We start from the raw sequence: 25,962 nt of genomic DNA, 5'->3' as shown, positions 1-25,962 counted from the left end.
AACCTCCTCTGGACCCTCTCCAATGTCAACACATCTTTTCTTAGATGAGAGGCCCAAACCTGCTCACAGTCCTCCAAGTGCAGTCAGACCAATGCCTTATGACGCTTCATCCTTGCTTTTGTATCTAGCCCTCTTGAAATGAACATTTCATTTGCCTTCCTGACCACTGATTCAACCTGCACATTAACCTTTAGGAAATCAGTCAAAAGCTTGTCTTGCGTATTGTTCATACTTACCAGACAATTGCATTGAGGTTGTACAAGGCAAAACAACAGAAGAATGCAGATTGAAGTGTAACAGCTACAAAAGGGCAGAATTGAGTCATTTGGTCATCAAGCCTGCTCTGCCTGTGCAGTGCAGGTAAACAGACAATGCAGTGTAGGTGGACAATAAAATGCAAGGTCTTAACGAGGTAGAATGTGAGGTCTGGCTTATTGTACTTGAGGACAGTTTTACAGCAGTGGGATAGAATTTGTTCTTGAGCCTCAAGATACATGCTTTCAAGCGTTTGTATCTTTTGTCCGATGGGAGAAGGGAGAAGAGTGAATGTCTGGGATGGATGAGGTCTTTGATGTTGCTGGCTGCTTTACTGAGGGCTCTACTACTTGTATTCTCAATATTATTTATTACTTATTATTATTTTGTTTTTTCTTTTTGTATTTGTATGATTTGTTGTCTTTTGTATATTGGTTCTCCGACTTTGTGTGTGGTTTTCATTAATTCTATTGTGTGTCTACTGTGAATGCATGCAAGGAAATGAATCTCAGTAATATATGGTGACATACATGTACCTTGATAATACATTTACTTTGAACTAAATTTAATTACTTGGGAATTAATTTTCCCAGTTGAGATGAATGGTGAACAATAGTTAACCTGCCTCACTTCCATAAATGCTGCTTGCTGTTCAATACGCTGAACTGGCTTGTGTCCTCGCACTTGAGATTCGCTTTGTCTTTTGAACAGCTGATCCTAATTGTGTGTGCACAGGCACAGCTTTTATGTAATGCAGGTGAATCCTTGTTGTCATTCTTGGAACCCAGGGTTAAATAATTCCTCTCATTCATCAGCCATATATGTCAACCAAGTAGGTGCAGTGGAAGTGTCTCCAACCTATAGGTGTTTCTCTTCCCTTCTGCTGTTACTTGGTCTATCAACATTACTGAGGTTGAGGCCACATGTTGTGTTTAAATACTGTGGGTTAATCTAATGCATGCTCTCCATGTGCTCCCTCCTGCAGGGAACAATTAGAACAGAATAGAACTTGATTGTCATTGCTCCAGTACCTAGGGCTCCTAACCTGGGATCCACAGACCTTGCGGTTAACGGTAAAGGCTGATTTATACTTCTGCGTCAAATCGACGCTGTAACCTACACAAGTGGCCTACGTGCGTTGTGAGCATTTATACTTGTGCGTTGGTGTGTCTGTGTCGCTCTGCAATTCGGGCAGGTCGCGCATGCGCACACACCTGCCCGCGCAAGGCTTCATGGTCATGGTAGTCTTTCTCAGGGTAAACAAGTTTAAAGTGAGCTTCTTTTTTTGTAAAAGCGAAATTTGTCCTCCATAATTTTGGAGGTCTGTAAAGCTTTATGGAAAGCATTGCAGCCAAATTCCTTCCCTGACCTTCAGTTGCCCAATGGGAAGCTATTGCAGTGTAGGAGGAAATGCGATGCTACCAAGCGGACCAATCACAGTTGTTGCGGTCTGTGTTGCCGGGACGCGTAGTTACTACATTTTGGGAGAGGTGTGCGTCAGGCTACGACGTAGGGATCCGCGTAGGCTCTGCGTAGGTTTCGTGGCGACGCCGTACCTACAGCATCGATTTGACATAGAAGTATAAATCAACCTTAAGGGTCCATGGCATTTTAAAAAAAAAAAAGGTTAGCAACACCTGCTCTAGTACTATAGAAATTAAGAATTTTTCCTGTAGCGTTGAAGACCCGGGAAAGAACCTCAAGGAGGTGGTTATAATTTGAGAGAACTATAAGTTTTATTTTCAAGATTAAGGTACATTTTTGAGTAAAACCATAAAATGACTGTCCTGCTCAAGCAGGATCTGCAGCGAGAGAAATCGATGTTTCAGGTTGATGACTTTTCATCAACTTTAGATGTTGACTGTGCTTCCCTCCTCATCCATTAGCTGGCTGAGTATATCCAGTATCTTATTTTATTTCTAGGTTTTTCTTCTTTATTATGGTGTGTTTTTTTACTTCTTGTAGGAACTGATTATGAATACGCCTCTTGCAGAATTGGAGAAACGGTTAAAAGACGCGCCCTTTAGACCTCCAAAAGTTGGTGAGTGTACTCTCTTTGGTATTCACAAAGTTACCCTTCTGATTCTAGACCAGTTCTTTAAACAAAAGATCTTAATACTTTATACTTTAAGGAATTGGAATATAGTGTAACATACGGAATGCTGGAGAATCTCAACAGACCTGGCAACATCTACAGAGAGGAATAAACAGCCAATATTTTGGGCCAAGACTCTTCTGCTCTGCCATTCCATCACTGTTGATTCATCATCCCTCTCAACCCTTCCTAAGGGTGTCAAAGGTTACTGGGAGAAGGCAGGAGAATGGAATTGAGAAAGTTGAAAATCAGCCAAGGTGGAATAGCAGAACAGACTGATAGGCGGAATGGCCAAATTTTACTCCTATGTCTTGTGGTCTTACAGAATATAGTCTTTGTTTTGGGGGCAGGGGGGAAATGTAGTTTGCTTCTTGAGGTCCTCCAAGAGGACCACAATCTTGCTGTGGTTTGGAGGCTCGTAGGCCTCAATGACCCAGAAATGTATGTTGACTGGAGTCAGGGCTTTATGCTTTGGTTCTTGTTAGGTCACCCATGCCAAACAGGTCAAAGGAGAGAGGCTAGACTCAGGCTGGTCCACCAGTCATGGGTTCAGCTCGGGGATAACAGCCCTAACTTAACTGGTAAAACAAAACTGATGGAAACAGCAGTGAAGAATCCTTCTATATCTGACTGACCAAGGACAGACAGAGATGGAAGCCCTTTACTGCTGCCCAAAATGCCTGTGGCATAAAGGGCAGTAAGTAAGTTATGATGAGGTAGATTGTAAGGTCAAGAGTCTATTTTATCAAACGAGGTCCACTCAGGAGTCTGATTAACATTGAGTAAAGCTGTTTTTGAACCCGGTGGTACGTGCTTTTTGTATCTTCTGCCCAATGGGAGAGGGGAGGAGAGAGAACACTTGGGATGGGTGGGGTTTTTGATTATACTGGCTGCTTTACTGAGGCAATAAGAAGTGTGGACAGAATTGTGCAATCATATCACTGCTGTTCAAAAACCAAAGCTTGACTCTTACAGTTGGGAGATGGAATTGTGCCATGCTTGCCCATTTTGACTTTGTTTATTTCCTGACCCACAACAATCTAATTAACTCTAAACTTGTGTCCTGAAGTTGGCAAGTCACTCCATTCTTGGAAAATTAAAGGATGGGCAGCAAATACTGGTCCAACTGGTAATGTCCACATTCTTTCACTGAATTTTTAAAAAATTGGTTCTGTCTGCACAGAAAATGTTGAGTAAAAGTTTCTAATTCAAAACCTGCGTATAAAACAAATTAGCATTTCATTTGCAAAGTCTTATTTTCAGGAACTGTTTTCCAGTTCATATTGACCATGAGATCTAAGTTTGATTTTTTTTCCCTTGCAGAAAGTGTGGAGGGATTTCCAAGCTACAACACCGCTTCAGAACAGCTGCACGAAGCAGGTTACGATGCATATATAACTGGCTTGTGTTTCATCTCCATGGCCAATCATTTAGGTACGGATATGGGCAGGCTGTCTGATTATTGAATATAGCTTATTGAAAATTTCAGCTCCAGAGCATTTTTTTCCTTGCTGATTATTTTTTGTTTTGAAGTTTTTGATTTGTTAAGTGAAAGTGATTTGAAAATTAACTCTTCAATGGTCTTATGGTACAGCAAAGTGAAGAGAGTTTGTAAATCTGGCAGGAGCAAAGCGTGTTGGGAATGGTGAGGGTGGAGTGGCGTGGGAGGGGTGTGGGACAGGTGGCAGAGAAGGAGTGCCGAGGCAGGGGTAGTGTGGGTGCAGGCACACCCAGCCCCAAGACACCAGACAAGGTTATTTGATTCCAAACAATTGGCTTAATGATCATTATAGAACGCCTCTCTGGTGCTTTCTGCTCCCTCTCCTCTTCCTTCCCCTTTTCCCAACCATGATTCTCCTCTCCTCGCTCCCTTCCCACTCTCAGTCCACAATAAAGACTCATATCAGAATCGGGTTTATCATCACTCAGTGTCATGAATTTTTTTTTCTTTTTTACAACAGTAGTACAGTGCAATATATAAAATTACTGCAGTACTGTGCAAAGTTGTGGGCACCATAGAGGGGGGTGGGTGGGTGTGTGTGTATAAGACTTTTGCACAGTACTGTACTTCAATAATAAGTTTACTTTCTACTTTGAACCTCTCCATCATAAGTAGTGGAGTTGAATCTTATTGTTCTGAGTGTTGATGTGGTGATATCTATAGTTAACTCACTAATTTAAACTTTCATTTTACATTAATGCTGTTTAGCAGTTAATCTCCTTGACTAATTATGATTGTTGTAGCGTGGATGAAATTACCGGAGAGACAGAGTCACTGGTAGATACAAAGCAGCTTCTTTACTCGACACAACAAGGTACAGCAGGCATCTTACGGACGGAGACGCTTTCCGTAGAAAGGTCTGCTAGCTAAAATGTGGGCTCGATATTTATATGCTAAACACACAGGCAATCGCTACTTAAAAAGTTATGGACAATGCTTCCTTTTGAAGTTACATACAAACATCACACCTTCGGATTTTATCCTTTCCTTCTGACGCCAACATGTCTGTGTTGGTATCCACAACGTTTAGTTCAATCCACAATACACTTATTTGGCATTTTACGTGCTAACATAGAAGACAATTAATAATTATGATGTATAGATAAGACTGTCTTCAAAACTACAGCATCAGGCACCAGAAGCATCTGGTATTTACACCTTTTAGGAAGCCCATTGTGGTGGACTCAATCCACAGTCCTTTGTCAAACAGTTAAAATAGAAGTCTGGTGGCCAAAGTCATTTAAATGTAAACAAATCATCTACCCAAAAAGAAATCCATTCTAACAGTGACAATATATTTAGATTCCACTTGAAATACCACTGTAGTAAAGTTGCAATTGACTACATCCAGTAGTCATTGTTATAGTAAGTTAATGTTATTTGATCTGTGGAATTCATTGCCACGGATAGTTGTGGAAGCCATTTTTTGGGGATATTTAAGGCGGATGTTGATAGATTCTTGATTAGCGTGTAAAAGGTGATGGGGAGAAGGCCGGAAAATGAGAAAGATAATAAATCAGAAGGCAGACTTGATGGGCTGAATGGCCTAATTCTGCTCTTATGGTTGTCTTTATTTTTATGCTCTGTTTTAAATTGACTTAAACCCTTACGAAGTGAATTTAGTTGTAAATTTATTAAAAAGCACGTGAAGAGAGAATGCACATTAAGCACTGGGCTCTGATGTAATTTATAGCTTAGAAAGTACATGCAAATACTTCTGAGATTATTGGAACCCTAAACAGTTGAGTTATCAGTTGAGCTAATTTCCTGCAATCTGTGACCTCTGCAGCCGTGTCAAACTTAAAAAGGAAGTGAATATATGGGGAAGAATTGTACCATATTACAGGAAGTTGCCCATTACCAGATTTGTATTTTACTTTAAATTGTTTCATTGGAGCAGCCTCAACTGAGAGGAAATGAATGTTTATTAGTCATGAAGCTGCCTGTGACTCAGTAATCCATTTATTTACATTGGCAATTTTAGTTCTCTTAACTTGCACATTTAATATGTTTAATATGGATCAGTATCATGGTGCAATTCAGTGGGTATACTCTTTAAAGACACTTTTATTCCTTTTCACTAGGTTCATTTCTCAGCCCTCCTAAAGCTTTTGTTCCGGCAAAATCCAAACTGGTTGAACCTTTTATTAACAAGTAAGTATCCTTGTTATCAATCTGTACCTGTTTCAGCACTCAGTGTATTCAGTTAACAGCTAGCTCCACAGGTTTGCTGGAGCCTGTCCTGAGTTTAGAGGATTGTGTATGTGTGTGAGAGGGAGAACTGCATATGTTTTGCTGTTGTTGCTTTGTCACGTGTTCTGTTCTGTTTTCTTGTATTTCTGTGGTCGCCTGATGAGCGTGGTGGCCATACTATGTTGGTACCAGCATGTGTGCTGAACTTGCAGGCTGCCTTCACCTCCACCCAGCACACCCTTGGGTTGTTTGCGCAAGCGACACATTTTACTGTAGGATTCGATGTACATGTGATTAACTATATCTGAATCACCTGTGGACCAGGCAACAATTTTGTTTGGGACATTGTCAGTACTTCAATCAGGATGCAGCTGGATCTTTTACAATGCGACTCCTGTGTCATTGATGTATCTATGGTGGGGAAAATAGTGAAACATATCTTGAAAGTTATCTTAATTGTTGGGATGACTTTAAACACAAAATAATCTGGGGATGCTGGGGTCAAAGCAACACTCACAACACGCTGGAGGAACTCAGCAGGTCGGGCAGCATCCGTGGAAACGATCAGTCGACATTTCGGGCTGGAACCCTTTGTCAGGACTGAAGAGGGAAGGGGCAGAGGCCCTATAAAGAAGGTGGGGGGAGGGTGGGAAGGAGAAGGCTGGTAGGTTCCAGGTGAAAAACCAGTAAAGGGAAAGATAAAGGGTGGGGGATTGGAGGCAGGGAGGTGATAGGCAGGAAAGGTGAAGATGGAATGGGGGAAAACACAATGGGTAGTAGAATGGGAGTGGGAAGCAGAGTTGAAGTGGGTGTGCTCGAGCACCTCCGTTCCGTCCGCCAAAACAAACAGGATCTCCTAGTAGCCACCCACTTCAACTCTGCTTCCCACTCCCATTCAGATATGTCCATACATGGCCTCCTGTACTGGCCTCCTGTACTGCCATGATGAGGCTAAACTCAGGCTGGAGGAGCAACACCTCATATACCGTCTAGGTAGTCTCCAGCCCCTTGGTATGAACATAGAATTCCGGTAATTCCTTCCCCCTCCCTTCCTCTATCCCTATATCACTCTGCCCCCTCCCCCAGCTGCCTATCACCTCCCTCATAGTTCCACCTCCTTCTACTGCCCATTGTGTTTTCCCCTATTCTTTCTTCATCTTTCCTACCTATCCCCTCCCTGCCTCCCTTCCCCCACCCCTTTATCTTTCCCCTTACTGGTTTTTCACCTGGAACCTACCAGCCTTCTCCTTCCCACCCTCCCCCCACCTTCTTAATAGGGCCTCTGCTCCTTCCCCCTACAGTCCTGATGAAGGATTCCGGCCTGAAACGTCGACCGATCTTTTCCATGGATGCTGCCCAACCTGCTGAGTTCCTCCAGCGTGTTGTGAGTGTGGGATGACTTTAGATGGCTTGGAGTAAGAAAAATTAGTTGTGGATTCAAGAGAATGAATGAACTTAGGAACAATTTGTAATGACCAGTGTGTGCAAAAAAAACTTGTGCTGTGCAATTTTTTGCCCAGCGACAGCAACGTGTGCACACTTGAATTTTTAAGTGGAAGTAAACCTGAAGCTATTCTAAGGATAATGAACTAACAGTTCTTTTGCCCTTCACGTCCTTTGCTTCTTTGGAATTCAACATAGTGAATCAATAATTTCTTCAATAAAATCAGTGCAAATAAGTTAGTTCTAAAATCTGCAGACAAATCATCACAAACTCCACATTGTCAACACCGTGTGCATCAGAAACCGGAAAAGGAAATGTGATTGTGTATGATCGTGAAATATACTTAACATGCCAATAAGGTAGAGGGTGACAATCTTTTTCTGCGCCATTGAAACTCCTTTGTGTTCTAATAGCAAAAGATGTGTGCGTGCGCATATGCACACGCCTTAGAGGGAGCATTGCTCAGTAGCCAGGGCCAACAGTGGGCTGAGAGAGAGAGAATTAATATGGTCCCATTGCATTTGTTTTGTATAATTGGTGTGAATGGTGAATGATCAGTATCCACTTGCTCTGTGCTATTGATCATCAGTGCTTGTGATGCTTCAGTCAACAGTTCCACTTAACCTGGATGCTTGATGAGAGGCAATGTCCTGTTGATAAATGGCATCTGTCACTTTCTCTTCATCTGAGTGTTCTTAGATCTTTAACCATATAACTATTTAACAATACAGCACAGAAACAGGCCATCTCTGCCCTTCTAGTCCGTGCCGAACTCTTACTCTCACGTAGTCCCACCGACCTGCACTCAGCCCATAACCCTCCATTTCTTTCCTGTCCATATAGCTGTCCAATTTTAACTTTAAACGACAACATCAAACCTGCTTCAACCACTTCTGCTGGAAGCTCGTTCCACACAGCTACCACTCTCTGAGTAAAGAAGTTCCCCCTCATGTTACCCCTAAACTTTTGCCCTTTAACTCTCAATTCATGTCCTCTTGTTTGAATCTCCCCCACTCTCAATGGAAAAAGCCTATCCACGTCAACTCTATCTATCCCCTTCATAATTTTAAATACCTCTATCAAGTTCCCCCTCACCCTTCTACGCTCCAAAGAATAAAGACCCAACTTGTTCAACCTTTCTCTGTAACTTAGGAGATGAAACCCTGGTAACATTCTAGTAAATCTTCTCTGTACTCGCTCAATTTTGTTGACATCTTTCCTATAATTCAGTGACCAGAACTGTACACAATAGTCCAAATGATCCAAATGAGAGGAACTTTCAAAACGACAGTCCAAGTATTTTTAATAAGTATATTTTTAAAATCTGAGCTAACCACAGGAGATGCTGGAAATCTGTAGCAACACATGCAAAAATGTTAGAGGAACAAGTAGCGTCAATGGAGGGGAGCATAGTTATATTCTGCCTATCCAAAAATTTGTGTTTTATTTATAATTCATTTGTTTGTCAGTTTGAGATCAATTGAACTGCATCCCTTGGAACTTGCCCAGCATTTAATTTATTAAATACACTATAAAAGCCAGGACCAACAGTTTCCGGGTCAGCTTCTTCCACCAGGCCATCAGATTGATTAATTCATGCTGATACAATTGTATTTCTATGTTATATTGACTGTCTTGTTGTACATACTATTTATTACAAATTACTATAAATTGCACATTTAAATGGAGATGTAACATGAAGATTTTTACTCGTGTATATGAAGGATGTATGTAATAAAGTCAATTCAATTCAATGCAATTCAATAGTTTGTCTTGATAGACGGAAAGCGTGGGTGTTGGGGTAAGGATACATCTCTACCAAAATAGGTGTAAGGTGCGCCTTCCCTCCACTAGCCTGTAGATCACACTTGGGCAAAGTGTAACACCTGCTTAGTCCTCCAATCCTGGTCTGATGAAGCCATGGGAGCAGGTGGTGGATGGTTGTATGAGCAGCTGGGGCATATCACAAGTCCTGGTTATGTGACCATTGACGTCAGGCAGACAGTCTCTGAAGAGAATTGATAATGGCTGAGGTCACCTGTCTTGTAAAGACACAGCCCAGAAGAAGGCAATGTCAAACCACTTCTGTTGAAAACACTGCCAAGAACAATCATGGTCTAAGACCATGATCGACCACATCATACGACATGACACACAGTGATGATGAGAATGAAGGATATGTTCTTAGTTGAGTTGATCTGAAATGATGGCTGATGTTGTATGATGTTTCACCACTTTCGCTATGCAGTTGTATGCCTTTCATACATATTTTCTCCCCTGTTTAGTTACATAATCAATTGTTTCTTTTAGTTCTCATCTGCAAATAGCTGACAAGTTGATGATTGATGGTTTCTGGACCTGTTTCAAGACCTGTTTGTGTATTTATTAGTGTAGAAAATCTGTGACCTAAAATGAGCAGATACTTAATAGCTTAGGTCTCCCCCAGTCTGTGGCTCTTAATCAAAATAGCACACAGAATGGCTGTTGACAGTGGATGCCTTTTCACTGGTCATTGTTCAGGCATGTATCCCTTGAGTTCTCAGTCTGATGAAAATTGAAATTGAGGGTATACAACAGATTCTTCATTTGTCTGAGAGTGAATGAGGCTGGGTGATTGCAAGCCATAAAAGCCAGAAACTGTTTGTTTTAATTTGGTGTGAGCCATGATGTGGTTAAAATTGCACAGTGTTACAGTAATTTTTGCATGAAAGTACTATGTTCCTTGTGAAGCATTGTTGGATGTCCGGAGAGGGTCGTACAAGGTGCTTTGTAAATCGAAGTCTTCTATTTTAAAACATGCAGTTATCAATTATGAGATGTATGGTTGGAATTGTTAATTTTGTGGAATTAGAACTTGGCTTTTCCATGGAGGATATGGTTAGGGGAATATGGTAGGTGCAAAGTAATCGTATATAAAGTAGAACAAGAAAGATATGACTGTCTATCAGTTATAGTGGAATAATGATTAAAATTGCAGGGAGATGCTTATGGTTTACTTGCACTGCACTTTTTCTGAAGCTATTGCACTTTATTCTGCATTCTGAAATTCTTTACCTTGTAATGCTGTGTGAGCAGTATACAAGATGAGCTTTACACTGTACCTCAGTACACATGAGAATAATAAACCAATTTCAATTCCCAGGAGATTTTCTAGGCTTTGGCAGCATGGTCTAACTTTCTCTGTTTGGGAGTTGCTCTGGGGTTGGTACCTGTGGCTCTAGTGTCAGATGGTGACACCATTGCAAGGGTTGGGATGACATTAATAACTGTTGCCTGTGGATTTGATCCAGATTGTCACAGTTCATAATATTTCAGAACCTGGGAAGGAAGAATAGTTTCTTGCAGTGGCATTTGAGGTTTTGCTCTTTAAGCAGCATACTCCTCGGTAGGAGGAAGGTATTGGAGGTTAGAGATTTGCATATTGAAGCATCAGTCATTGAAGTATATCATGGAAATAGTCCATTTCCAAATAAATTTATGATCAAAGTATGTATACCATACACAAACTTGAGGTTCATCTTCTTGCAGGCAGCCACAATACAAAGAAACACAATTTGGCCCAGTGGTCCATGCTGACCAGTGGGCCGCTTCCTTATTCAGCATTTGGTCTCGAGGTGGTTTGTGTCCTCTTCTGGACACTTCCTAAGTGTTGGCAATGGCATTTTTTTCCCACCATGCTCTCTGGCGGTGCATTCTAGATTCCGAGGCACAAAAATATAAGGATAAGACCAGGAATAATTTAACATGGTTGAGTAATGGGGAGGGCCTGATTTATAGGAAGAGGATCTTCATAGCTGGATCTTTATTCCTTGGAGCGTAAGAGAATGATCACAGGTTTGGATAAGTTTGACAGTCATAGTCTTTTTCCCAGGGGTGGTTAGTCCAAAACTAGAAGGGCACAGATACAAGTTGCGAGGTGAGAAAGTTAAAAGAGAACTGAGGTAACTTCTTTACACAAACAGTAGCACTTGGGATGAACTGCTATTGGAAATGGTTGAGGAATGTACCATTGTAGCATCTAAGAGGCATTTGGATAGGTGTTTGGAGGGTTATGGGCCAAACATGGATAATTGAGACGAGCAGGGGAATGCTATGGTCAGCATGGGCCAGTTGGGCCAAAGGGGCTGTTTTGTGTGCTGTATTACTCTAGTTCTATGAAAATGGTTCCAAAAAAAGTAGGGAAACCCTACTGAAAAGACAGTAACTGGATCTCCTTGGAGCTTTAAATCTACAATACTCTACAAACCTTCTTGCTTCTCAGTCACTTTAGCCACTTGTGGGCTGTTGGTCATGCAGTTTGCCACTGTCTGTATGACTGAGACACTGAATAAATTTCTTATCTGCCCTCTCAGTTGAATAATACATCTACTTGAGAACAAGAGTTCTCCCTGGGGCCTGCACCCATCCGTCAAACTGGACCATTTGAATTGCCTCATCACTTATTTCACTGCAGTATTTGGGCCGAGACGCTTGATCAGATGAAGGCTCTCGGCCCAAAATGTTGACTCTTTATTTCTCTCCATAGATGCTATCTGACCTGCTGAGTCCCCCTGGCATATTGTGTGTGTTACTCGTGTTTAATTTAGAGGTTTTTAAGGAGACTCTAGGTTTTGGGGGCAGTTCAGTTTCAAAACTGAGAGATGCCACAAAGCCCAAGAGTGACCAACAGGAATGAATAACATCACAGTGTTCCTTCACTTTATACGTGCATCATACTTTTTTAAAAAAGTCCAACAGTAAGGGATGCTGTTAGTTTTAAATGGCAGCAGAGAGCATGAAAAGGTAAAACTGCTTCAATACTATTGCAGTCACAGAAATCATTAAAGCACATGTTCTGGAGTTCCAGTGAAGAAACAGATAATGTCAATTGACTATTCATACAGAAGGAATTCTAAGTTAGGGTCGGGCTAAAGTTTATCTTCATTTGGCAAGCTACAAAAGAGCCTTTTAATGTTTACATCACAGTGTCATGCTCACAGTATGCTTCAATATGATAACACCACATTCCCTATCTGTACTCTATAACTCTGCTGTAAACAAGCAACTTGCAGGCCAAGTTGTAAGAAGGCAGTGTTGAACAGTTGGCCCAGTTTAATGTTTGTATGATTAAACCCCTTACAGCAGATAATTTGATGGGCACCAGGAGTACAAAACTGGACAGTCTCAAAATTAGCAAATGCATGGGCTATTGACTGAAGTATTCAGACCAGAGGTACCAGCTCTAAATCCAAGTTATAACTAGCCCTTCTTCCCCTGGAAATAACAGAATAAGATCAAGAGGGTGGGAAAAGTAAGCTCGAACTCTGTGGAGTTCTTTAGCAGTTCCCACTGTAAAAGGCTTGTCAGAACATGATTTGTGTATTTAAATAGTCTGCAGTCAGTATCTTGAGACAATCCACATAGAAAATGCTTAGTAAGTGATATTGAAGAACCAATATTGCAACTTCAGCAGTAAATATGAAAATGAGTAGAGACACAGAGTTAGAAGGGAAAAGTTTGAAATCAGTCATCTTGATGCAGATAAAATTTTTAACAATCTGTATTATGTTCAAGAAGCTCTGAGGATAGTCATCTTGGAAAACAATATGACAGGAGTAGGATGCTGATTTATCGGGCAGGTAGAAATAATACACCATCAGATACAAGTAACAAGCTTGGTATTGACAGCAGAGAGCGTGAAATGCACCTTTACTCCTTTAAAAATTAAAAAAAAGTACTCTTGCAATAATTCACTTTGAAGATTAAGCAAAATGCAAGAATAATAAGAAAACCTAAAAGCGTGAGGACTTCTCAGTTATCGCTGATACTCTCCTCACCGTATTCATTCCTAAATTCCCCACTCCTTTGTTTCTGTCACTCAATTATCTTTTTCCTCTTATCAGTTGGCTGTTACTGAACTGCAGTTGAGAAAAGACTACTTCCACAAGTATGAAGCTTGCTATTCTGCCCTCACTCAAAAGGATCCCTCATTTCTCAAGCTAGGCAGATGGATAAACTGCAGTCCCAGTGTAGTTATAGTCTAAAGGTGGTTTTCTTGTTCACCAATGCATTACAGTACGCAAGGAGCTGAATAAAAAGACCGTACCTCTCGTGAGAGATGGATTCAAATATTGATTAAATTCCTTCGACTTCTAATGAAGTGCTTCTAACTAATAGAGACTAAATGAATTGTACAATGACATAAAAATGGCTGAATTGATGATGAAGGCTAATTGCTTAACAGCACAATAATAAGTAATCGACAACAGCTGTGAACTTACAAGCAAGCAGTGAGATCTAATAATTAGAAATAAAATAACAAAAACCAAATCAGGAAAGACGTAACACTTGCCAACACTTGTAATCATATTGAATAATATAATATTCTGAAAAATCAAAATATTGAGGTAATTTTTTAAACAATCTAATTAAAGGGAACTTTGCAAATGGAAATGATGTTATAATAGAAATCAAAGTAATTGGACTAGCATACAGGGCTTTGACCATTAAACAAGTGACAGAAGTTCAAATTGCAACACGGGAAGTCAGGAAATATTAAGGTAAAATAATTTAATGCCCACAATATAAGTTAATATTGGATTTCATTAAAAACCTATTTGATTCAGTAGGGTGTATTTGGTTCAGAAACAATAAATGTCACAACTGCCTGTAATGTCAGCATCCCATGAAGGAATATTTTTTTAAAATGAAACCTGGTCAACTGGTTTTGCAGGGCTCTCACTTAAGAGCAGACATTCATATATTAATGATTAGTGCATTCTTATGATAACACAGTCAGCTATCTCTACAACAATATTAATACCAGCACGAGAAAAAGCTGCCAGAATGTAGTACAAGTAGATTTAGTTTTTATTTGTTGCACTGAAATTCATCTTTGATCCAGTCACACACAATGTATTAAAATATTTGGCAAGTCTGTTTCACTTTGTAAGTTATTTTAGAACCTTTTTCTGAATCAAGTAAATTAAAGTCGTAAATTATGCAAATGTTTCTCTTCCATTTCCAAAATGAAACAGAAGGGAAATATTAATTCCAGCTCAGTTTGGCATTGCTAAATCCCAATCTGGCCTCTTACTGTCATTGTATATCTTCATTACAGGCTAAATTGTGTGGATCCTGCTATCACTTGTACCCATTCGTGTCAATCAGTTCATTTTGTTTATTTTAGAAATGTGTAGAGGCCTACACGAGGGAAGCATACTTTAAATGTGAACAGAACTCTATACCAGACGATGTATTTTTCCAAATTCAGCCATTCTTAGTACAAGTTTGATCACTGCTTATTTGAGAGGAAAAATCATCTGAAATGAATGTCCAGTGCAATTTAGAATTTAAAAAAATTATAATACAATAAGCAGAGAAGAATCAAAAATGCAAGATTTTCCCATCCCAGTTTGGCAAAAGAATAAATCAAGGAAGGTATTGCACCCGTGGCTGACAAGAGAAATTAGGGATAGTATCAATTCCAAAGAAGAAGCATACAAATTAGCCAGAAAAAGTGGCTCACCTGAGGACTGGGAGAAATTCAGAGTTCAGCAGAGGAGGACAAAGGGCTTAATTAGGAAGGGGAAAAAAGATTATGAGAGAAAACTGGCAAGGAACATAAAAACTGACTGTAAAAGCTTTTATAGATATGTAAAAAGGAAAAGACTGGTAAAGACAAATGTAGGTCCCCTACAGACAGAAACAGGTGAATTGATTATGGGGAGCAAGGACATGGCAGACCAATTGAATAATTACTTTGGTTCTGTCTTCACTAAGGAGGACATAAATAATCTTCCAGAAATAGTAAGGGACAGAAGGTCCAGTGAGATGGAGGAACTGAGCGAAGTACATGTTAGTAGGGAAGTGGTGTTAGGTAAATTGAAGGGATGAAAGGCAGATAAATCCCCAGGGCCAGATGGTCTACATCCCAGAGTGCTTAAGGAAGTAGCCCAAGAAATAGTGGATGCATTAGTGATAATTTTTCAAAACTCGTTAGATTCTGGACTAGTTCCTGAGGATTGGAGGGTGGCTAATGTAACCCCACTTTTTAAAAAAGGAGGGAGAGAGAAACCGGAGAATTATAGACCGGTTAGCCTAACGTCGGTGGTGGGGAAACTGCTGGAGTCAGTTATCAAAGATGTGATAACAGCACATTTGGAAAGCGGTGAAATGATCGGACAAAGTCAGCATGGATTTGTGAAAGGAAAATCATGTCTGACGAATCTCATAGAATTTTTTGAGGATGTAACTAGTAGAGTGGATAGGGGAGAACCAGTGGATGTGGTATATTTGGATTTTCAAAAGGCTTTTGACAAGGTCCCACACAGGAGATTGGTGTGCAAACTTAAAGCACACGGTATTGGGGGTAAGGTATTGATGTGGATAGAGAATTGGTTAGCAGACAGGAAGCAAAGAGTGGGAATAAACAGGACCTTTTCAGAATGGCAGGCAGTGACTAGTGGGGTACCGCAAGGCTCAGTGCTGGGACCCCAGTTGTTTACAATATATATTAATGACTTGGATGAGGGAATTAAATGCAGCATCTCCAAGTTTGCGGATGACACAAAGCTGGGCGGCAGTGTTAGCTGTGAGGAGGATGCTAAGAGGATGCAGAGTGACTTGAATAGGTTGGGTGAGTGGGCAAATTCATGGCAGATGCAATTTAATGTGGATAAATGTGAAGTTATCCACTTTGGTGGCAAAAATAAGGAAACAGATTATTATCTGAATGGTGGCCGATTAAGAAAAGGGGAGGTGCAACGAGACCTGGGTGTCATTATACACCAGTCATTGAAAGTGGGCATGCAGGTACAGCAGGCGGTGAAAAAGGCAAATGGTATGCTGGCATTTATAGCGAGAGGATTCGAGTACAGGAGCAGGGAGGTACTACTGCAGTTGTACAAGGCCTTGGTGAGACCACACCTGGAGTATTGTGTGCAGTTTTGGTCCCCTAATCTGAGGAAAGACATCCTTGCCATAGAGAGAGTACAAAGAAGGTTCACCAGATTGATTCCTGGGATGGCAGGACTTTCATATGAAGAAAGACTGGATGAACTGGGCTTGTACTTGTTGGAATTTAGAAGATTGAGGGGGGATCTGATTGAAACGTATAAAATCCTAAAGGGATTGGACAGGCTAGATGCAGGAAGATTGTTCCCGATGTTGGGGAAGTCCAGAACGAGGGGTCACAGTTTGAGGATAGAGGGGAAGCCTTTTAGGACCGAGATTAGGGAAAACTTCTTCACACAGAGAGTGGTGAATCTGTGGAATTCTCTGCCACAGGAAACAGTTGAGGCCAGTTCATTGGCTATATGTAAGAGGGAGTTAGATATGGCCCTTGTGGCTACGGGGATCAGGGGGTATGGAGGGAAGGCTGGTGCAGGGTTCTGAGTTGGATGATCAGCCATGATCATAATAAATGGTGGTGCAGGCTTGAAGGGCCGAATGGCCTACTCCTGCATCTATTTTCTATGTTTCTATGTTTCTAAGATTTGATCCAAAATATCAGGAATGGGAATTCTTCCCCCCCCCCCTTCAAAAAAAAATCACGTGTCAATGTCCATCCGTAAAGCAAAATAAGAACTGCTTTACATTCAATTAAAGTCAAGATGGTGACAAAGGGGAGCAAACCTTCTCAGCTTCTCTATTAATTTGCTTACTTATTTTTTAAGGAAAAATAGTTTGTGAAAAATTGCACACTATAAATGCTATAAAAGTATATTTTCAGCACTTTAAAAGAAATGGATGTACAATATCGTCATTGGGAAATGCGTTCGGCTTGTTCAGAATCACCACACAAAAGAAAATATAATTTGTGGTCTTTTTAGATAAAGGATGACCTGTGCATGAAGGTGAGAAAATGTTGTTTTGAAAAATGGAACACTTGTATAATACCACAAACAAGAGAAAATCTGCAGATACTGGAAATCGAAAGCAATGCACACAAAATGCTGGAGGATCGCAGCAGGCCAGGAAGCATATATGGAGAAGAGTAAATAGTCAATGTTTCTGACCAAATCTGGGTCTTGGCCTGAAACGTCGACTGTTTATTCTTTTCCAGAGATGCTGCCTGGCCTGCTGAGTTGCTCCAGCATTTTGTGTATGTTCATTTGTATAATACAGTGGATTTCACTTAATTCGTCTTTTGGTTTATCGGGGCAGCAACTTATTTGGGAGAATTCTTAAAGAACAAAAACTTCTTTGCAATTGTGATCGGAGCTAAAGCGTTTGTGGGGGGAGAAATCAGTTTCATGTTTCTGGGGATTTCCCTCCATTGCGTTTTGTTATTTGTCGACTAGCTGAAGAACTGTTCATTTCCGAGCCCAAAATTATCTTCTATTGTATTAAAGCTTCCCCAGTAATTGGAACAAGCTGCTGAAAGTTTGTCAAGTTGAACTGCAGCATAGCATTGGCCAAAACTATTTCTTCTTGAGCAAACAGGATTGTAATCGGGTGGTTTAAAATGTACAAATTTCGGCAGGACATGGCGTCAATATTAATTATATACCTCTGGAGATGTAAATTAATCATTCCAGTTCCTGCTAGTTTTCCTAACATGTTGTGATTCAGAGTTCTTTTTTAAAACAAAAAAAAACACCTTGGGAAACTAAAGTAAATCTATAAATTCCTTAGACATCTGGAAGAAGATTTTTTTTTAAATCTAGAAAATGGAACTTCAAGTTCAATATTGAAAACACAAGAAAGTCTGCAGATGCTGGAAATCCACAACAACACACACAGGATGCTGGAGGAACTCATCTGGTCAGGCAGCATCTATGGAAAAGAGTAAACAGTCAACGTTTTGGGTTGAGACACTTCAGGATTGAGAAGGAAGGGGGAAGATGTCAGAATGAAAATATGGGGAGGGTGAGAAGGAGGCTGGCTGGAAGGTGATGGGTGAAGCCAGGTGGACGGGAAGAATCGAGGGTTGGAGAGGAAGGAATCTGATCAGAATGGAGCATCGGAGATAGAGAAGGAGGGGATCCAGGGGTAACTAATAAGCAGATGAGAAGAAGTAAAAGGTCAGAGTGGGGAATAGAGGAAGAGGTAGGGGGAGGAAATTTGTTTACCACAAGGAAAAATCGATGTTTTTGCCACCAGGTTGGAGGGTACCCAGATGAAATATAAGGTGTTGCTCCTCCGCACTGAGGATGGTCTCATCTTGGCACAAGAGGAGGCCATGGATTGACACTTGGGAAGGAATAATAGAAGAGCAGATTATTATTTAAATTGTGAAAGATTGCAGCATGCTTTTGTGCAGAGGGACTTGGGAGTGCTTGTGCATGAATCACAAAAAGTTGGCTTGCAGGTACAACAGGTTATTAAGAAGGCAAACGGAATGTTGGCCTTCATTGCTAGAGGGATTGAGTTCAAGAACAGGGAGGTCATGCTGCAACTATACAGGGTACTGGTGAGGCCACACCTGGAGTACAGTGTGCAGCTCTGGCCTCCGTACTTGAGGAAGGATACACTGACTTTGGAGGCAGTGCAGAGGAGGTTCACCAGGTTGATTCCAGGGCTGAAGGGGTTAACCTATGAGGAGAGATTGAGTCGCCTGGGATTATACTGTCTGGAGTTCAGAAGAATGAGAGGGGATCTTAGAGAAACATACAAAATTTTTGAAAGGGATAGATAAGATAGAAATAGGAAAGTTGTTTCCATTGGTAAGTGAGACTAGAACTAGGGGACATTGCCTCAAGATTCAGGGGAGAAGATTTAGGACGGAGATGAGGAGAAACTGTTTCTCCCAGAGAGGGGTGAATCTGTGGAATTCTCTGCCCAGGGAAGCAGTTAAGGCTTCTTCACTAAATATATTTAAGAAACAGTTAGGTAGGTTTTTACATAGTAAGGGAATTAAGAGTTATGGGGAAAAGGCAGGTAGATGGAGCTGAGTTTACGGACAGACCAGCCATGATCTTATTGAATGGTGGGGCAGGCTTGATGGGCCAGATAGCCTACTCCTGCTCCTATTTCTTATGTTCTTATGACATGCTGGAACAGAAATTAAAATGTTTGGCCACTGGGAAGTCCTGGCAGATGTTGCAGAGGTGCTCAAACTAAAGTAGCTTGCATTTTAGTATCTTCTGCAGATCACGTTCCCCTTCTCCCACACTCCCTATAAATTCCTAAAGAAGAGCACTGAAAATTCTTAAGAAAAATCCTAATATACATCATGCACACAAAACTGCTGTATATTACCTTGCTGCAGGATGTGAAAGATGTGCCCCCGAATATCAGGAAAGTGTGGCTTTTGTACCTAGGGTTGTTGTTTTCTTTCCTCTTGCAATTAACAGTACATATTCACTCTTCATTTACATCATTAGATAAGTTGCTCTTTTAGGCAAACTCGTTCACCTTATTAAGTTTTCTTCAGAAATAAAATCTTAATTCCTAAAGGGGGGCCTCCCCGAAGTACGGTCCCCAAACCCTTGTGTGCTCCATGTCTGCCCCTCTTCCTCCCACTGTCAGCTTGTCACCTAAGAGATATAAAGACACAACAATGAAGGCGTAACTTCTACTATGTAAGAGTAGTCACCCCAGCTTTTGTTGCTTTGTTACCACTAAGGTAAGCAGTCAAGGCAGGGAGGAGGTAGAGATTTTCAGTAAAGGCCTCCCAATCTGCTTAACTGGACAGCAAGACCTTGTGGATGGGGTGGGGAATCAGAATCAATTTTAATATTACTGACAAATGTCATCAATTTTGTTGTTTTGCAGCAGCAGTACAATACAATACAAACTATAAATTACAATAAGGTAATACATTAAGTAGTGCAAAATGAGAGTCAAAAATAGTGAGGTAGTGTTCATGGGTTTATTGTCCATTCAGAAATCTGATGGCAGAGAGGAGAAGCTGTTCCTAAAATGTTGAGTGTGTCTACAGCTTCCTGTACCACCACCTCAACGGTAGCATTGAGAAGAGAGAATGTCCGGTGTGATGGGGGTCCTTAATGATCGATGCTACCTTTCTGAGTCACATCCGCAGTGCTGGAGAGGCTAGTGCCCATGATGAAGCAGTCTGAATTTGCAACCCCTTGCAGCTTTTTCCGATCCTATGCAGTGGCTCCTCTATCCCAAACAGTGATGCAACCAGTCAAAGTGCTCTCCACAGAAGAAAAAGGCAGCTAGGGTGGGGGAAAAACAAGGCGGAGAAAACCTCTGCAGTACCTGCCAACAGATGAAAGCCTGATTCCTCCGACAGGCTGCTCTGTCCATTGTAGGGTATTTTAATATGTCAGCTTGTGAAAGTTTGTGCCTGTGATTCGAGGTTGACTAAACCCAGATTTTACTAAGGCTGTTTGAATTAGAAATTGTTTGGATTTTACCACAGAAACCTACCAATAAAAATTTAAGTTAAAATTCTAGTGGAGTGTTGCAAAGAAAGCTGCAGTGTTTGAAGTACTATTTTGAAACCAAGATCCTGCTCGCTCTTTGACAGATATAACAGATCCCAAGGCATTATTCATAGAATATCTGGAATTCTTTGTGTGGCACTGACTGATATTTATCCATAAGCAATATCATTCTAATAAATTATCTGATGTTTATAATGGCAATGTGTCAGGAAGAATTTTCCAGTCCAATCCCCAGTCCTTGCTGCTAGAATTAATGAGGAACGGAGGTGCAGGTTGGGGAGCAGTTCTCTTTTTGATACTTTTCAAAAGATCCAAGAAATGACGGCTGCCTTCACCAAGCTCTGCAGCTAAACGTGCTTCTCAAGTCAGATTCTGTTAATTGATAACAGCCACCCAAGGCTAAACAAGAGCTGGATCATCCCAGAGCATGTGATCTTAATCTTGTTTGAATCAATGTTAAGTGAGATCTTTTTTTCTTAAAGATTCTTAAAAGCTTATTTCAGTACTTGATCTTTAATTTTATTCCAGCTACTGGAGTTCAAGAAATCCAAGATATAGTGATAGCCTCTACTGTTACAAATTTTATCTACTCATTTGAAAATTTAACTGTTGATGGTGTTAAGCTTTTAAAACCTAGTTAGGGGGATCTCCCTGTTTTCAGATAATCACTTGGGTTGGAGTGATCGAAATCCACTTTTGGTCAAATCTGCCTGATAGCTCAAACACTGAAGTATTTTACTACTTGGAATCAAACTGAAACGTCACCTGCAACTTTTGACTGCGTTGGAAGAAGTTATCTTGTTAGAGAGAAAACATGTTTCACAATTAACACTCATGGCATGAAAGATGCTTTAATTTAAACTCCAGGCTATTATGTTTAAACAGATAATTAATATAATATGTAAATTTGAAGTTGACTTGAATTCTTGCACTTTGAAGAGTCATGATCTCCTCAGAGCAGATTCCTGTGTTTGGATGCAGAAGAAGAAAATGGTGCAAGTGGATAGTTTCTGAAGAAAGCATTGCTGAATTTACTGATTATTTTTTAGGGTTTTTTTTGCTTTTTCAGTGTCTACAGGATTTGGTTTTATTGGTTTCCATTTGTTTCAAATATTCTCTGCAGTCCCACAGGTTTTTGAGATCTTTGACTATATTTTTACCATTGACAGCCAAGTCCTCTGCTGTTTTGATCCATATTGTGGAATTCTCTCCCTAAATCTCTTAACTCTTTTAGAAGCTTTACAAGATCTATCATAGAAGCATAGAAAACCTACAGCACAATACAGGCCCTTCGGCCCATAAAGTTGAGCTGAACATGTCCCTACCTTAGAAATTACTAGGCTTACCTATAGCCTTCTATTGCACCAAACTTTTGATTTCCCATCTTAATCACTGAGCTGTTTCAAGAAGGAGGACATGACTCCCCTTACCATAGTTGATAGAGCACTTGACTGCAGCTCACGTTTCTAGCACTTACTGAGCTCACTCCATTTTGCAGCAAGCAAGCACAGAGTCTGTAAACAGGCCCTTTGACAGAGTTTCTTTGTTCTTACCTTTCAAACTCCGCATTCAATAAATCATCGTTCAAAATTTCTTCCAGCTTCAAAAGTCCCCTATTCCCCTTTCAGCATTTTGAAGGGTGTATTTCATTCACAACTCTACATTTCCACCTCTGTTGACCACTGCTTTTGCATCACTTTCCCATGCAAAAGGAGGGGATTCCATGTTGCTCTTTTTCTATTCAGTTATGATGGAGTAGCTGAACACAGATTAGGTGACTTGAGGAATATCTGTATTCAGTTTGTGCGATGACTGTGTTGCCTGCCTCTCTCATCCCCCATTTTCCTCTTACTCTTGTATTTATTTGTTTTTGGTCAAACTTGCATAATGTCTTGGCAAGGTTAAGCTGCATATAATTGGCTGCTTCTTTCATTAACTGAGATTTCAATTCATTTTGGTCCATGGATGGAGCTTCTATACTGAAACCTTTTCCCTCCATAATAATATTGACTACTCTTCATTGGCTGTAGAACCCTGGTCCATCCAGAGGTCTATATAAATAAGTTTGATGCATTTAAACTATTTTACCAAAGCAGTATGAACCTGCCCTTCAAAGGTAATGAAATCAGTTCTGTGCAGTTATAGTTGTCCAGTTACAGGAAGGATGTGGCGAATTTGGAGAGGTTGTAGAAGCAGTTCACCAGGATGCTGCCTGGATTAGAAAGCGTTCGTTATAAGCAGAGGTTGGACTGATTTAGACTGCTCATTGTGTCAGCGATTTGGTGGTTTATAACATTAAGATAATATCTCTCATCTTTTCCCAGGGTGGAAATGTCTAGACTAATACTAGAAGATGTGCTTTTAAGGTGAGGGAACAAACTTTAAAGATGTGCAGGACTTTTCTTACAAAAGGGTGTTACATGCCGGTAGCTCTTTGCTGAGGAACGCTGAAAGCAGGTTTGGTTAACAAATGTTTAGGCAGGCAAACAACCATGCAGGGAATTAAGGGGTATGTATCATGTGCTTAAGTTTGATTTAATCTGGTATAATGGCCAGTGGAGACATCATAGGCCAAAGGGCCTTTTGTTATGTTGCAAACATCAATCTGCTATATTTTGCAGTAGAATGAAGTATCCTAATAATTTTGCACACAGGTGTTTTGCAGTTATTCAGTAACTTTGAAAGTCTGATTGCAATTTTGAATTTGACAATTAATTTCATTTTCATCCTAATGCTGGTGGTCCTAAGTTACTCAAAGATTTAATAAGTTATAACATTATTCCCTACAACACAGGAGATTGAGAGGTGATTTGTTAGAGGTAAAAAAAAAAGAGGGATATAGACAGGGTAAATCGAGCAGGCTTTTTCCCACTGAGTTTGGGTGAGACTGAGGTCATGGGTTAAGAGTGAAAGGTGAAATGTTTAAGGGGAACCTGAGAGGAAACTTCTTCACTCAGGGTGGTGAGGATGTGGAATGAGCTGCCAGCGCAAGTGGTGCATGCGATATAGATGTCGACTTTTAAGAGAAGTTTGGATAGGCACATGGATGGGAGGGGTACTGAGAACTGTGGTCCGGGTGCAGGTCGATGGGACTAGGCATGCTAAATGGTTTGAGATAGACTAGATGGGTTGAAGGGCCTGTTTCTGTGCTGTTGTCTATGACTCTAATGGAGAGGACTCAATAATATATGTGGAAGATTAGGATATTGGGTTCCTAGGTGAGCTAAAGTTTTATACCTTTTTGATGTGCCTTATTTTTTTCCCCTGATCCCATATTTTATACAGATTGGTGACAGTCGTCTCGCTGGTCAGGATAAGTAGCAAATAGCACTTCCAAATTCAAAGCATAGGCTCCAATAACAATGCAAAATACCTTGGGTAAATTGCTTACTTGGGGCAGTTTATGCAGCTGATTACACATTATTGATGTGCAGTGGTATGTCCATTAATTCTTTTTAGTTAGCCTACTGTTTTTTAGTAACCTATTCCCCCTCTCTGGGTGATTGTGCATTCATCTCTATGTCAGTTTTTAAACAACATAAATTGCAGCAGATAACAAGGATTCTGACCATTGCATTCTTTAGCCAGTTCAGCTCTCCAACATGACAACAGGTGATGATTTCCAGACAACTAACTCATTGTGCTTTACTTCTCATTAACGAACTTTATAGAGTTGTTTTTATTTTGTTTGCAGACTGTTTCTAATGAGAGTTATTGATATTCCCTACCTGAACCTCAGTGGACCAGATTGTAAGTACATTATTTTAAGTACATTATTTTAACTGTGCATAAATGTGCATCAGTTTGTATGTCCCACAGAGCAACTTTCTACTACTTGCTAAATTCCTTAAGGGCTTTGAAAATCCAAAATTGAATTCAAATAATTTTGTATGTTATAATCTATATATTTTAACTTGTACTTTATTTTCACATATCACAACATTGATATGTGATTGGAATGGAAAGTGTGCTTATTTCTTAAACTGAACAGAGGGCTATGCGCTAGGGAAATTCCAGGTAGTTTCTAGAGTAGATTACATGGTCGGTACAACATTGTAAGCCAAAGTGCCTGTAATGTGCTGCAGATTTCTGTGTTCTCTGAACAGGCTAGTTGTCAGTGGTTTATGGTACTGAATATGATCATGCTATAGAAATAGAGGAATAGGGTTAAGACTTTGCTGAAACTGCTTAATAAATTGCTACAATGCTACAAAATGAAACCTATAAGACCCACAGAAACAAGTGCAGACATGTCAATAGTTCGCACTTTTGAAGGAAGACCTGTCCTCCAAGAACTTATTCCTCCAAGAAGGGGCGCCACAGTAGCATAGCGATTAGTGTGACACTATTGCAGCCTGGGACTTTGGTCTTTGGAGTTTAATTCCAATGCTGTCTGTAAGAAGTTTGTACATTCTCCCCATGTCCGTGTGGGTTTTCTTCGGGTGCTCTGGTTTCCTCCCATAGTCCAAAACGCACTGGTTAGTAGGTCAATTGGTCATGGTAAATTGTCCTGTGATTAAGCTGTGGTTAAATCAGTGGGTTGCTGGGTGGCATAGCTCATTGGGCCGGAAGGGCCTGTTCCATGCTGTATCTCCAAGTAAATAAATATAAATTAATTTACAGGCACTGACACAATTACAGAGAATTCTAGTAAAGAGAAAACTCAAGCTCAGTATTCATGGTGGTCATGTGTTTCTGTTTCTCTGAAGTGTGTTAGCATTTCCTTTGGAAAGGAATGTTAGACCAGCTCAAGGGAAAAGGAAGAATCTATACAACAGCTCAGTGGAAGTAATGAAAAGCTTTTTGTAAGAATGAAGGCCATCAGTTGTTCAAGGATTAAACCATGACTGTTTATTGGCAGGCAGTTACTTGCATATGCATCTATTTTTAACTGATTCATGTGTTGAGAGAACAAATTGTACTTATTTTTTTCATCGGCCAAGTTTTGGATCCCTGAAGCACCAAAGCTTTATCATCAACCTCAACAGCGTTTGCTTTTCTCTTTCAGTGCAACCGAAAAGGGACCATGTTCTCCATGTTCGTTTTCCCAAGGAGTGGAAGACCAGTGACCTCTACCAACTTTTCAGTGCCTTTGGTAGGATCCTTCCCCTTGTCTTGCAAAGTACTTTCAAGTTTC

The 25,962-nt window shown here is 40.5% G+C and overlaps 1 protein-coding gene across 4 annotated transcripts in view; it reads left to right on the top strand.

Annotated features, from left to right (window-relative positions):
* parn (poly(A)-specific ribonuclease (deadenylation nuclease)) overlaps window positions 1–25,962 on the top strand; it is a 159,734-nt gene that overhangs the window by 38,101 nt on the left and 95,671 nt on the right. For 3 of the 4 annotated variants that reach the window (XM_072269025.1, XM_072269022.1, XM_072269024.1), the window contains exons 16-21: window positions 2,221–2,296; window positions 3,674–3,784; window positions 5,936–6,005; window positions 23,150–23,191; window positions 24,520–24,575; window positions 25,834–25,920. In XM_072269025.1, coding sequence (XP_072125126.1) covers window positions 2,221–2,296; window positions 3,674–3,784; window positions 5,936–6,005; window positions 23,150–23,191; window positions 24,520–24,575; window positions 25,834–25,920 — 442 coding nt within the window. The remainder of the gene's footprint in view (window positions 1–2,220; window positions 2,297–3,673; window positions 3,785–5,935; window positions 6,006–23,149; window positions 23,192–24,519; window positions 24,576–25,833; window positions 25,921–25,962) is intronic. The other variant, XM_072269023.1, reaches the window with a different exon arrangement.

The sequence above is a fragment of the Mobula birostris genome, chromosome 9, assembly GCF_030028105.1.
Source record: "Mobula birostris isolate sMobBir1 chromosome 9, sMobBir1.hap1, whole genome shotgun sequence".
Taxonomy (NCBI): Eukaryota; Metazoa; Chordata; class Chondrichthyes; order Myliobatiformes; family Myliobatidae; genus Mobula; species Mobula birostris.
Note: the sequence above shows the minus strand (reverse complement) of the source record. Positions and strands in the feature narration are given on the sequence as shown.